This window comes from Suncus etruscus, chromosome 2 (genome assembly GCF_024139225.1).
Source record: "Suncus etruscus isolate mSunEtr1 chromosome 2, mSunEtr1.pri.cur, whole genome shotgun sequence".
NCBI lineage: Eukaryota > Metazoa > Chordata > Mammalia > Eulipotyphla > Soricidae > Suncus > Suncus etruscus.
Window position 1 is genome coordinate 114,115,294 of NC_064849.1, and position 13,608 is coordinate 114,128,901.

General features: G+C 35.8%; 1 protein-coding gene across 1 annotated transcript in view; it reads right to left on the reverse strand.

Moving 5' to 3' along the window:
- Positions 1-13,608, reverse strand: part of SLC38A9 (solute carrier family 38 member 9) — a 64,033-nt gene that overhangs the window by 11,122 nt on the left and 39,303 nt on the right. The window contains exons 9-10 of the mRNA XM_049768149.1: positions 13,340-13,447; positions 6,977-7,083 (exon numbers count right to left, since the gene is read on the reverse strand). Of these exons, the coding sequence (XP_049624106.1) occupies positions 6,977-7,083; positions 13,340-13,447 (215 nt within the window). The remainder of the gene's footprint in view (positions 1-6,976; positions 7,084-13,339; positions 13,448-13,608) is intronic.

The window sequence follows — 13,608 nt, forward strand, 5'->3', positions numbered from 1 at the left end:
AAAAACTATACATAAACCCCAAAAACTATGATGAAAAATCTGACTTAATTTTAAAGATAATTATTTACCAAATTATAATAAAGGAACAATAAGAATGCAAGAATAAGCATAATTTAAGCTCTACCATGGAGTCACATCCTTACTCATGTTAAAATATTTTTTAATAAAGAAAGAATGCAAGTTGAAGAGCAGACAATAAGTAGGTATTAAAGACAAGTTTAATAAGCCTAAACAGTAAATAAAAGGAAATCAAGAGACAGCTATTCAAACAGCTGCATAATGTTATTTTTGCAACCAGTAAACAAATGTAGGGCATTAAATAAAATGAAATGCCTTCTTCTCCCACTCTTGTTCTCAAACTCTGAAGCTCCCACTCCCATTCAGAGAAGAAAGCTCCAAGATATTTAATGCAGCCAGCTGTTAGATCCAAACAACAAATTCCACAGCTCACAAATCTGGTCTCCATCACCACTAAAGTTATGGCCAAACAATTTAGTACAACAAACTATGGCAATAAGCCTATGCATTTTTTTTTTCACATTAAGCACAAATTAGTTTGAAAGCTAAGAAAACAGATTAAAAAAAAAAAACAAATGCAATTTTATTACAGTTAAAAACAGTAAGAAAAAAAAGAGATTTAGTATTTGCAAGATTTCTGATTTGGGAGAAAACTTTCCTCCTGCCATGGGCTAAAACTATAGCAAAGCTAGGTACTTTACTGCTGATAAAGTCACAGTAAAAATCAGTAACGGGCAAAAAGACAGTCTAAAGTAGAATCAAAGCTGATAATCAATTTGAAAACAAAACAAAAAATCAGGGGTTTTATAACCAAAACTTACTGGCCAATGAAACTTGGGTACCTGAATTATGCAAATTTTTCCAGCTCTTTCAAAGAGCTTCTAATTATTTAGGATTGAGGACACAAAGTTAAGATGCAGGTGCTTTTCAATAAGCGTTTCTCCTTCGGCTTTTCTGTTCTTAGAACACTTAGTAACGTATCTTAAATACAGCATCTATTACACAGAATTATGTCATTGATTTTATTATAAAAATAATTTATGTACTTAATATGAAGGAAGACCGGGGAAGGATATCCCTCAACACCCTAAAATTAGTTATACTATTAGATTCTGAGATTCCCCCATGACAGAAACTATACATATATTTTTCATCATAATATCTTTATATCCTGGATAGAATTAAGTACTTAGGAAGAAGTCAGTATGTATAGATAATACCAAATACAGATAATAATAACTATGCTGGCTACATTTTGGTGAGTGGGGGAGGAGGGATAGTGCTAAGGATTGAACTCAAGTTTTCTAAATGCAAGGCATTCTTTTTATTGCTGAGTCACACTCCAGTCCTTGTTTGCAATTTTGTTTATTTTTGGTCTTATTGGTTGTGCTCAGTGCTTATTCCTAGCTACTCAGAGCTTACTCCTGGCTACCAAAGGTTACTGTGGTAGGGCTCAGGGGACCATCTGGAGTGCTGGGGATTGAATTTGGGTCAGCAATGTGCAAAACAAGTACCCTATTGCCTGCAATGTCTCTCTAGTACCTGTCTGCAATTTTAAAGTTCTGTTAATTTTTTGCTAAGTATATTACTTGTATGCTCATTTAATGAAGCTATATTCTCCATTAATGCATGTATAAATTAGTACAATAAAATTATAAAATTTGCTTATTGCTAAAGCGATTAGCTGGCTGAGGTCAATATTTATACCAATATCATTACTTCTGGTGAAATTCATGCCCTAAGCTACTACAATGAGTCATTCTCTGAAGTTCTGTGTCATAGGTAATAAACACAATAAATAAAAAAAAGAGAAGTAACAAGTTATGAGTAAGAAGAACAAAGCTCACACTAAAATCAGAGAAGTCCTACTTCACAGTAGTTTACAGTAGAACTATGTAAACAGCTGCTTCTCTGTTTGCATCTGAAAATGCTTAAATGAACATAAGCCATTACTATTGTAGGCCTATACATATCTAGCTTCTTAAAAACCATTTAATTATATACAATTATACAGAAATTAACATTTTAAATATTTTTAAATGCCATTTAATGAAAAGGGTGAGAGAAAATTTGTTTTAGAAAATGTGGCTCAAAGTACAAAGTATGTTTAAGAAGGCACATGTGATAATAGGCCTTGATTTTATGCCAAGAATTCTATTACTAGTCTGCCTTGAAACTAAGTAAAGGCTGGCAAGACTCTTGGAAGGAAGCTAATAACAGTAACAATGCCAATTTAGAATGAGGACAGGGTTTACTGCAAGGCAAAGTGGATTTGAGAGTTCATTCCGTTTCTCTAGTATGGCTTTTAATTTGTTCCATGTACCATTCACAGAGAAAATACTATCCAGTGAGGCATTAAATTAATGGAAACTAGCCATACAGAACTACTCAACTAGTCAAATAAAACTTCTACAGATGTATATACAGATTTTATACAGATTTTTAAATGAAGAAGAAAAAAGGGAAACTACAGCACATGGAGGATCGAGACCATGACTCCACACCTACTCTTGGAGAGCTTGAGACAGTAAATTATCTCAGCCCCAGGAGATACCACTCTTAATAAGTACTAAGAATTCTTGTCTGTAGCAACTCAATTATCCATATTGTTAGAAAAGATAGATGCGATTTAACTAAACAAAGTAACTGAAATTCACACATAGAGAACTCATACACAGTGAAAGATTACTAGCTATATTTTAAGATTGTTTTTAAGAAGACTAATTATGAGTACAATAACATATGTATTAGTATAAGCATGAACATGAGACTTCATTAAAACTGTGTTTTATTTTTTTTACCACACCCAGCAGGATTCAGGGGCTCTTTTTTATCTCTGTGATTATGAGGGACCCTTGGCATTGCTTAGGGGAACATATGGAATAGGATAATTGGGATGCAAGATGTTTGCTTTAAGTCTTCAACTATATCTCTGGTACTGAAATTGTGTTCAATACCCTCAGATTCTTAGGCATACAAGGTAGTTTTCTGTAATTAAGGCAACTCTGGAGGTTAAGTTTGAGAAGCATGGATTCATGGAGAGAATGACGCAATACACGAGAATCCTACTTTACAAAGTGGGATTCTGGAGTGTTTGGTCTAAGTTGGTATAAGAGGACTGTTGATTAGGACAGATGATTTAGTTGGCAATATTTAGAGGATGGCAACATTCTCAGCTCTTAATGTTCACCAGATACATTTTAATGACATGCATGCTATTTCCTGTGAAGATGAAGTAGATATTTCCAAATATTACTCTCAACTTAATAAAGCCTGAGGTAGGCAGCTTAGTTCAACTGGCACCAAGTCAGGGAACTTGTGAAAGGGGATTGTATACCTCACTTTCTCCTCTATATATCCTGAAGTTCCAAATGTTTATTTAGGGTAAGTAAGATTTCATTCATATTTTTCCTTGAAAGATTTAAGGCTGTTCATGACAAAAGCGTAAGTGCAATGAGAGTAAGAAAACATTTCCAAAATACAATTCAAATCTAAAGTGGAAGTGAAGATAAAAACTCTAAAAATACATTTGACCAAGAAAAGGCCTAAGAGAAACTGATAAGAGAACTTGACAAGAGAACTTAACCCTTAAGTTTTTTTAAAAGTAACTGCAAAAACAGAAACAAGATTAAATGAGCCCGGATTGTTAATAAGAATGAGTTCCATTAGCAGACACTCTTTCCTGGACCTACCTGAAACGGGGAGAAAAGTTTCACTCAGGTCTCTGAATAAAGAATGGTGGCAATTTAATAAAAAATATACCAATCACAGTTCTTATAAAACAATGAAGTGATACTCTGAACATGGAATTCTTGGACCCTTGGTGAGAAGCTAATGTTAACATTAAAATTGTGTGCCATGGGGGCCGGTGAGGTGGCGCTAGAGGTAGGTGTCTGCCTTGCAAGCGCTAGCCAAGGAAGGACTGTGACCACGGTTCGATCCCCGGCGTCCCATATGGTCCGCCCAAGCCAGGGGCAATTTCTGAGCACTTAGCCAGGAGTAACCCCTGAGCATCAAATGGGTGTGGCCCGAAAAATCAAAATAGAAAAACAAAAAGACCCCAAAAAATTGTGTGCCATGAACAGAAAGAGAAAAATTGAAATGGTTGTTATATATTTTTCTGGGAGCATACATTTTTTTGGTGTACTTTTGGGCCACACCTGGCAAGATCCAGGGGCTACTTCCAGCATGGTGTTTGGAGGTCACCCTTGGCAGTGCTGAAGGAACATGTGGTGCTCAAGATCAACTGAGGGATTCACACATGTAAAACATGTTCTTCAGTCTTTGGAGCTATATCTTTAGCTCTAAGATCCACTTTTTAACATCACTGGAAGAAATGCTAAAGAACAGTCAGTATGTTCTTGTGTAAAAAAAAAGCTTAAAAGCACTATAAGAAAAATATATTCTTTCTTTTGTTAACATAGATCAGGGGTCTTCAAACTACAGCCCGCGGGCCACATACTATATTTATTCCCATTTTGTTTCTTCACTTCTAAATAAGATATATGCAGTGTGCATAGAAATTTGTTCATAATTTTTGTTTTTACTATAATCTGGCCCTCCAACAGTCTGAAGGACAGTGAACTGGCCCCCTGTTTAAAAAGTTTGAGGACCCCTGACATAGATAGTCACATGCATTATCAGGAGAGAAAGGTAAGATGGGTAAGGAAAAACTAAAAATGCTCAGCTTCTTTTTTGTTTTGTTTTATTTTGATGTCACACCTGGCAGTACTCTGGGCTTTCCCCTGGCTCTGCACTCAGGGGTCATTCTTGATAGGCTTGGAAGATCATATGGAGGGTCTGGAGGTTGAATTGGGATCAGTCATGTGCAAGGCAAACATTATACCTGCTGTACTATCACCCTAGTCTCTGAAGATCTTCAGCTTTAATAGCAGATTATGGTAAACACTTTCTATAATTTATAGAAACTGTTTATAACCCTGAAAGGTAGCTATCATATATTTTACTTTTATATAGAAAGAAAATAACTTTGGAGGTCATAAAGTTTGGACATTTGGAAAAATCTGTGATTTAATTAATTATTATATATATATATTTTGTTTGTTTTTGTTTCTTGGGGGGGGCACACTGGTGATGCTCCTGGCTATGCTCTCAAAAATTGCTCCTGGCTTGGGGGAACATATGGGATGCCGGGGAATTGAACCGAGGTTCGTCCTGGATCAGTCACATGCAAAGCAAATGCCCTACTACTGCACTATTGCTCCAGCCTCTCTCTCTCTCTCTCTCTCTCTCTCTCTCTATATATATATATATATATATATAGATATATATATACATATATATCTATATATATATATAGGCTTTGGGGTCACACCAGGCAGTGCTAAGGGCTTACTCCTGGGCTCTGTGCTCAGAGATGACTCCTGACTGTTTTGGGAGACCATATAGGATGCCTAGAATTGAATCCAAATTGGCCAGTTCTGTGCAAGACAAGTGTCTACCCTCTGTACTATCACTCCAGCCCCCAATTTACTATTCTAAGTCTAGTCACACCAGGTCATTGTTAAAATGCAAATGGAAGAACCTGAAATTGAAACATTACTATCCTTTGTAGTGAATTTCTTGTAGACACCATACTTCTGACATACTTCTGCAGTGGCTATATTTAGGCTATTTCTATTTAATGCGATTGTTAATATAGCTGAATTCAAATGTACTTTTTTTTAAGGGGTGGGGGATTGAGTCACACCTGGCAGCACTCAGGAGTTACTTCTGGCTCTGCACTCAGAAATCGCTTCTGGTGAGCTTGGGGGACCATATGGGATGCCGTCCTGGGTCAGCTGCATGCAAGGTAAATACCCTACTACTGTGCTATTTCTCCAGACCCTAAATGTACTATTTTTCTAGGGCTAAAAATATGTTAGAAAGGTTCCTTTGCATTGGGCAACTCTAGCTCAATCACCAGCATCCCTCAAATCTCTAAGTCTGAGAAGTTCCTACCTGGTGTGGCCCAGCAAGTTTCCTTCCACCAAACAAATACTATCTTGCTGTTTTTCATTTTCCTACTTATTCTTTTATTTTTATGGCTTCCTTTCTGATCACTAGGGATTTTAAAAACTGTTATCATATTAATAGTTATTAGTGATATCTATTCATTTTGGAATACAAACATTTATTTTTTATTGAAGTAACAATGGCTTAAATGACTATATATTTTAGGGTTACAATTTCACATCACTTAAAATTTCTTGCAAATTTTGCCTTTCTGTGAATTGACTGACATTTGTCTATTAATTATTTTTAAAAGAAATTACTTTTATAGCAGGGATTGGAAAACTGACCCATGAGTGAAATATATTCTACTATTTATATTTGTAAGTAAATTTTAATGGGGGAATGGAGATGTAGCTCAGCAGGTAGAGAGCTTGCTTTGCACATAGTCAAGACAAATTTGATCCCTGGAACCACAAATGATCCCTTGAGCATTGCCAGGAATGATCTCTGAGCATACAGCCAAGAGTAAGCCCTGAGGACTGCTGGGTGCAACTCAAAACTTCCTTTTAAAGTTTTATTAAAGTATATTTTAATAAAATTAAATTTATTATTATATAAAAACTTTAATAATTAAAGCATACTATTATTTGGTGGGGGGTGTCATACCCAGTACCGCTCTGGTTCTACACTCAGAAATCGCTCCTGGCGTGCTTGGGGGACCATATGGGATGCCAGGATTCGAACCACCATCCTTCTGCATGCAAGGTAAACGCCCTACTTCCACACTATCTCTCCTGCCCCTGCATACTATTTAATTACATATTATTTAGGGCTGCTTTTTATCACCATAGCAGAGTTGGATAAAGATAGTGAAGACCATATAGAACATATAGACTAAAATATTGCTTCCTAAATTTTTACAGAAAATTATCTCCTGGTCACTTTTCTAGGTTTTAAATTAAAAATTAAGTAACAAAATGAAAGCTGTCAGATAATTACTCACATTGTTTTCTTGGTTCTTGTTGTTTTTCAAGAGTGTGATAACACAATTATGAATAAAGAAAGCAAGGGTGAGTACTCCAGTCAATTGTGGAAATTGAAATCTAATCTCTAGGGGAAAGAAAAGAGAGGAAAAAACATATTAAGCTTCCTTCTGGCCGGCAGAAAATAAATATTAGGGTCTCTCCCTGTGACTGTCAAGTCTGCAAAGGCATAGTCAACTGCCATTTCTAAGGCAGGCATTGCTGCTGGAGGTGAAAAGAAATACTGTTAATTAATACTTTTCTATCAGAGATAAAGATTGTCCTCAGCCACAGTGGCCCATTGGGCGTGTGTGGAATTTATGAAAATGCCACAGCCTTACAGAAGTATCAAGCCCATACTCATAGGCTTTCATTCAACTTTTATGAACCTACTTACACCAAGTTGGTGGCATTCTTTGGTGATGAACATCAAATCAATATAAATAAACTGATAAAACAAAAAACTTGGTAAAAATGACCATTGTAAAAGTGAGAGGGAAAAATCTCATAAAGTGATTTATTACCGTTAAGGACAATGGCAAACAGTTTAAGATTTTGTCAAGAGATGAAAGCATTTATAAATATTTATGCACCCAACATCAGAGCACTAAAACATTTTTAAAAATTCAATATGAACAGATCTGAAGAGAGATACAGATAACAATACAGTAATAATTTGGAACCTTAATAGCCCACTCTTCCAACAATGAATTGATAGTCAGCCAGAAAATCAACAAGGAAGCACTGGATTTAAACTATATATTAGACCAGATGAACTACAAATATTTATAGAACACTCTATCCAAACAGTAGCAGAACACATACTTTTAAACACATACAGAACATTCCCCAGAAAAGACCACAAGTTGGGACAAAAAACAAGTACTGATACATTTAGGAAGACATAAGTCATATAAAAATATTTTTTACAGGAACAGAGAGGGCTGAGGTATATGACACTGTTCTAAAAGAAACCCCCCCAAATTATTTTTAATCATAATGGTATGGGGCTAGAAATAATTTACTAAAAGATAACTGGAAAAATTTAAAGTACATGGGGATTAAACAATGTACTCTTGAAGAAGTAATTGGCTAAAAATATAAACAACTAGAAAGATGAAAAATTCTCTAAGTTAAAATAAAAATATCCTCAAGACTTCTGTGATATTGCAAAAGCAGTTCTGATCGTAAGTTTTTAGTGACAAATACCTAAAAAAATTCTTAATTTCATTTGATATCCTAAAGAACTTTAGAAAAAAACTTAGCCCAAAGATAGTAGAGAGGAACAAAGATCAGCACAAAAATAAATAAAATAGAGAGTAGGGTAACAACAGAAAAATTAAATGAAAGTAATAGCTACTTTGGGAGATGCTGGTGGTACCAGGAACTGAATGCAAGGCCCGTGCTTCTGAAGTATGCATTCTGCACTGAGCTCTATTCTCAGCATCAAGAGAACATGTTCTGTTTGAGGATGTAGAAAAAGAGGGACCCATCCAACCTTTATGTTAGTACATTTATAGCCAATGTGAAAAACAATATGGCAGGTCACCAAAAATTAAATAATAGACATCAGATGCTCTAACAATCCTCTTCTCACAGGAAACCATCCCTCTCTCCCATAGAAAATGAGAACGAATTCTTGAAGAGATGCCTTCACTCTCCTGTTCAATAGCACAATATTCACAAAAGTCAAGTGTCAGGTACTAAATTATATTATTTCTGTCACTTGTAGAGTATCTGTTTAATCGTGAGGTATGTCTAGAAGTAAGGAATCTCAGAAAATTAGAGAAATTATAGGGGGATCCAAATTCTTTTTTTTTTTTTTTTTTGGTTTTTGGGTCACACCCAGCAGCGCTCAGGGATTTCTCCTTGCTTTACACTCAGAAGTCGCCCCTGGCAGGCTCTGGGGGCCATATGGGATTCTGGGATTCGAACCACCATCCTTCTGCATGCAAGGCAAACACTTTACCTCTATGCTATCTCTCCGGCCTCGGGATCCAAATTATTTATTTCACATTGCATCCACTCATTACAGCTACTGTCTTGAGAAAGGATTACATCCACACTCCTTCAGAGCACTGTCCTGTCTTGCAATCAAAAGCCTTTGGAAAGGTTCTTGTACAGAAAGCAAAGCAGGGGGCAGAGTGACAGTATAGCAGGGAGGGCATTTGCCTTGCATGCAGCTCACTAGGTTCAATATCCAGCATTCCATGTTTCCCTAGGCTCTGCCAGTAATGACTCCTGAGTGCAGAGGCACAAGTAATCTCTGGCGGCACTGGAATGATAGCACAGAGGGGAGGGTGTTTGCCTTGCATGCAACCACTCAGGTTCAATCCCTGGCATCCCATATGATGGTCCTCAAGCCTGCCAGCAGTAATTTCTGAGCATAGAGCCAGGAGTAACCTTTAAATGCTGCTTAGTGTGGCACCAAAAAAACCTCAACAACAAACAACAAGACAAAACAAAACAAAACAAAACAAAACAAGAAACACTGAAAGAAGAAGAAAAAAGGCAGAACAAAGTTGGTTCAGAGCCAAGCATGCCATCAAATATGTAGGCAACTTGCTCTCCCCCTGGTCTCCCTAATACATGACTAGGCAAATAGCCACATCTGGCCTAAGCTCATTGGTGTATTAAGAAGCCTTACCTGTTACTATATTCTCTCTTCTAAGACAGAGAAATCACAACTGTATCTACCACTAAAGGAGCAGATAAAGAAACTTGGCAAGCATATACAACAGAATATTATTGACTCCTGAGAAACATGGAAACACTGCCAGTTGACAATACAGAGATCTTCAAGGCTTTATGCTAAAATAACAAAAGTCAGTGAAAGACAAATATTTTATAGCACATATTTCTTATATGTATAATTTAGAAAAAGTCAAATTCATAGAAGCAGATCAAAATGCTGGAACTAGAGGCAAGAGATGAGGAAGTAAATGATCAGTGTTGGGTCCTGGGATAGGGCTTAGTGGTGAAGGGCTTATCCTACATATGTGAAACCATGAGTTTGGTTTCCAGCACCATCTTGCACCTCTCAGTGTGACCACAATCTGCCAGTGTGATCTCTAGTGCCAATGTGACCCCAGAATACTGCAAAAGACTGCACAAGAACCACAACCAAGTGTGAGTACCACAAGAAAAGAGTGTCAGTGTATGCTCTTTAGAGACTGCAAGAAACAGAAGGAAAAATAAAATAGGGGAAAAGTATAAAATTTCATTTATAAAATGAATAAATGCTATCTTATATACCTGTAATAACTGACTAGATGATATCAAAAAATAATTTAAAGGTGTACCCATTAGGCAGGAGTATTACTCATGATATTCCAAGTAAGAACTTGATAAAAAGAGGTGTAGTTAGTTAGCTGATGTTGGAATCAGCTGGCCTGTTTAAGCAGAAGTCACATTCTTATTGGTCAGTACTAGCCAATGAGCAGAGCAGTACCTTAGGAGCTGACTCTATCTGAACAACCCTGGACTCCTCTAAAAGTAATCTTGGCAATTAGAAAATTATAGTTAGGCAAGATTGTTTGGGTTTAACCTTACCGAATCCTTTCCCTTTCATACTTTCCATTCACAGATTCCTGTGCTACTTTATGGATTAATGTTAATACCTACCCCAGCTTCCTCTTTCCCCACTTCCCCACCACCATCTTTTTATATATTTTATTGTATTTGGTTTTTGAGTCACACCCAGTTATGCTCAAGACTTACTCCTGGCTCTGCGCTCAGGGTCAGATGTGTGCAATGCAAGCACCGTAACTATATACTATAATTCTGGCTCTGAATGTTGAAAAGAACAGATTCTGGGGGATATATAAGCTTGGGCTATACCTGACTACTGTGCTCAGGGCTTATGCCTGGTTCTGTGGCCAGGGATCACTTCTGGTGGTGCTTAGGAGACCATATCTGGTGCTGTGGATTAAATCCAAGTCAGATGTGTGCAAGGCAAGCCCCTTATTCACTGTACATCCCAAATAAATTTCATGTACTTTTAACTTAGTTTGGTATCTGTTTATTGGAAAACTTGAACTCAAACAGTTGGCACTGGAAACACTGAAGAAAAAAGCAGTGAGAATGATTTGGTACCAAAACAACTTTTTTTTGGTACCAAAACAACTTTAAATAATCATCTTGAAATTCCTTAGCTATATATCCCAAGATTCTAATAGTACTTTCCCTATATTGCTTTTCTAAATTTTATTTACTCAAAGAGAGTGAATAAATGAGGCTATCGCAACCCAGATTTCAATCTATTCATGCTTCCCCCTATTTTGTATTTACAGATTCTCATTATGAATTCTATTTTTAGGAAGACAATTTTATGACTATTCTTCCTCTATCTTCTTAGTTTCCTAAAACCAAATAAAATAAAAATAAATAAAAATATAAATAAAAGCCTATCTCCTAGTTCAGCCAACCCTAAAGAGACAGCCTGAAAGTTATTTTTAGCTTAGAATAGGAGGCTCTTCAGGATCTGGCTTTTGCTTCTTTGTCCTTGACCTACTATCACCACCCCAACAAGTGCTCTTGCATTGCAGTCACTCAATTTCTTGTAGTTTCCTAGATAAGTGATATTCTCTCAGGCTTAACTATGACTTAAATATGCTGTTCCCTGGGGAGGTATCCTCAGAACCCCATGATTCTCTCCTAAGCACTACTGAACACAACACTCAAACAAAACAAAACAATATCTAAATAATAAAAATCCAGAAAAAGCAAGTGTTGGTGAAGATACTGAACAATGAAAAAACTCAAATACTGCTGGTGGGAATACTCAAGATTTTTACATAGCTGTTTGACAATCTCTACAAAAGCAGAATTTATTCATACCATTGGCTCAGGAATTCCACTCCAAAGTTTATTTTTAAGAGAAACAATGTCTTCACAAAAAGATATAGATAAGAGTGCTATAAATGAACACAACAGAAAAGAATTGGTGACAACTCAAGTATCTAATAAAATAATATAAATTGCAATACAATTATAAAATTAAACACAAATGTGAACTACTAGATTACAAATACAACATATTACAAATATGGATTACAAATATAGACTGATCCCATAATATAATACTGACTGAAAAAATGCAGATACAAAAGAATACTTACTATAGTAATCTTTTTATTTTAACTTCTAATTAAGTTAAAAAATAATAAGGCAACACAAACAGTTGGGGTTAAAAGATGCAGCACTGGTGACTTTTGTTGAGAGATGGAACTGGTCAGGAGGCTAAGAGAATGCCTTTACTTTCATAGTAAATGGTAGTAATTTCCATTTGTGATTTAGATGCTAGCTCTTTGTGTGTTCAGTTTGTGAATATAAAAGTGCACATGTAGGAGTCACTATTCAGTATCAAAGAGTCAACGATAATATGGAATCTGTACCTAATGGAGTGTGAATTAGCAAAAACATTCAATGAGTATGTGATTAGGGGCCTATAAACATAACAGAGTAGTGGTTTAGAATATTTATGTATACAGAATATATGTACTATATAACCTACTCTTATTAAGTTAAAAAAATAAGACAAGAGCTGGAGCTATATAGTATAGCAGGTAGGGTGCTTGTCTTGCACAAACTGGCCTGGGTTTGACCCCAGCATCACATACAGTCTTCCAGGGGTGATCCCTAGGCATAGAAGCAAGAGTAAGCCCTTGGCATAGCTAGGTGTGGTTATAAACAAATAAAAAAAAAACCTGATATTTTAGACTGTGTAAACCAACAAAAAAAATTAAAAAGCAAACTATAAATCAAATGAATTTTTGTGCTATTTCTACTATTCATTTTTAAGCTATGCTTTAATTCCATTTTTTCTCTTCTTTTTATTTTTTTCACTTCATTTTTAAATCTGTTCATCAATTAGCATTACTTATTCATAGCTTTATGGTACTTCCACTGTATCTAGTTGTGTAAAAATGAAGATATTGCCAAGTTATAACCTTGAGAAAAAAAAGAAGGGGAAAATATTAACAGTAACTATCTTATTTAGTTTGATAAAGAGTAATTTAATAAAATTATGTGGGTGAAAGATATGTTTTACTAATCAGTGACCATGCTCCAATCTAGGTTATTTAGTCAAGGGTTATGTATTTCAAGAACAGTTTAAAAAACAAGGCTATGAGTTTTCAATTGCATTGTAACTTCATTTCTTCCCAAGAAGAAATGTCAAAAAGCCTGGTTACTCCTGAGAGAAAAATAGATTGTCCAAGAAATGGTATTAACACAAATATCTCATATAAAATAATACTGCTTTTTATTTTAAAATAGTAGCAGTTAACTTACATATTACATATTATAACTTACTAATGCTTTATTTGACTGAAATAGCTCACCTGGTACAAAAAATTCTGTTTGTTCAAACCAGTGAAATTCCAAATGAAATCCCAATTGGCAAGCCTTTAAGGTGACAAGAAAAATCAAATAGATAACAGCTACTGTGCCTGTAGAGGAAGGAAAAAACACAGCAAATCAAATAGACAACAGAGACTACGCCTATGGGAAAAACCAGAAACTATCATCCTTCAGTTTCACACTACTTATTATTATGATGACGATTTTTACCATTGTTATTATTTTGGGTTTTGGGGCCACACCCAGTCCA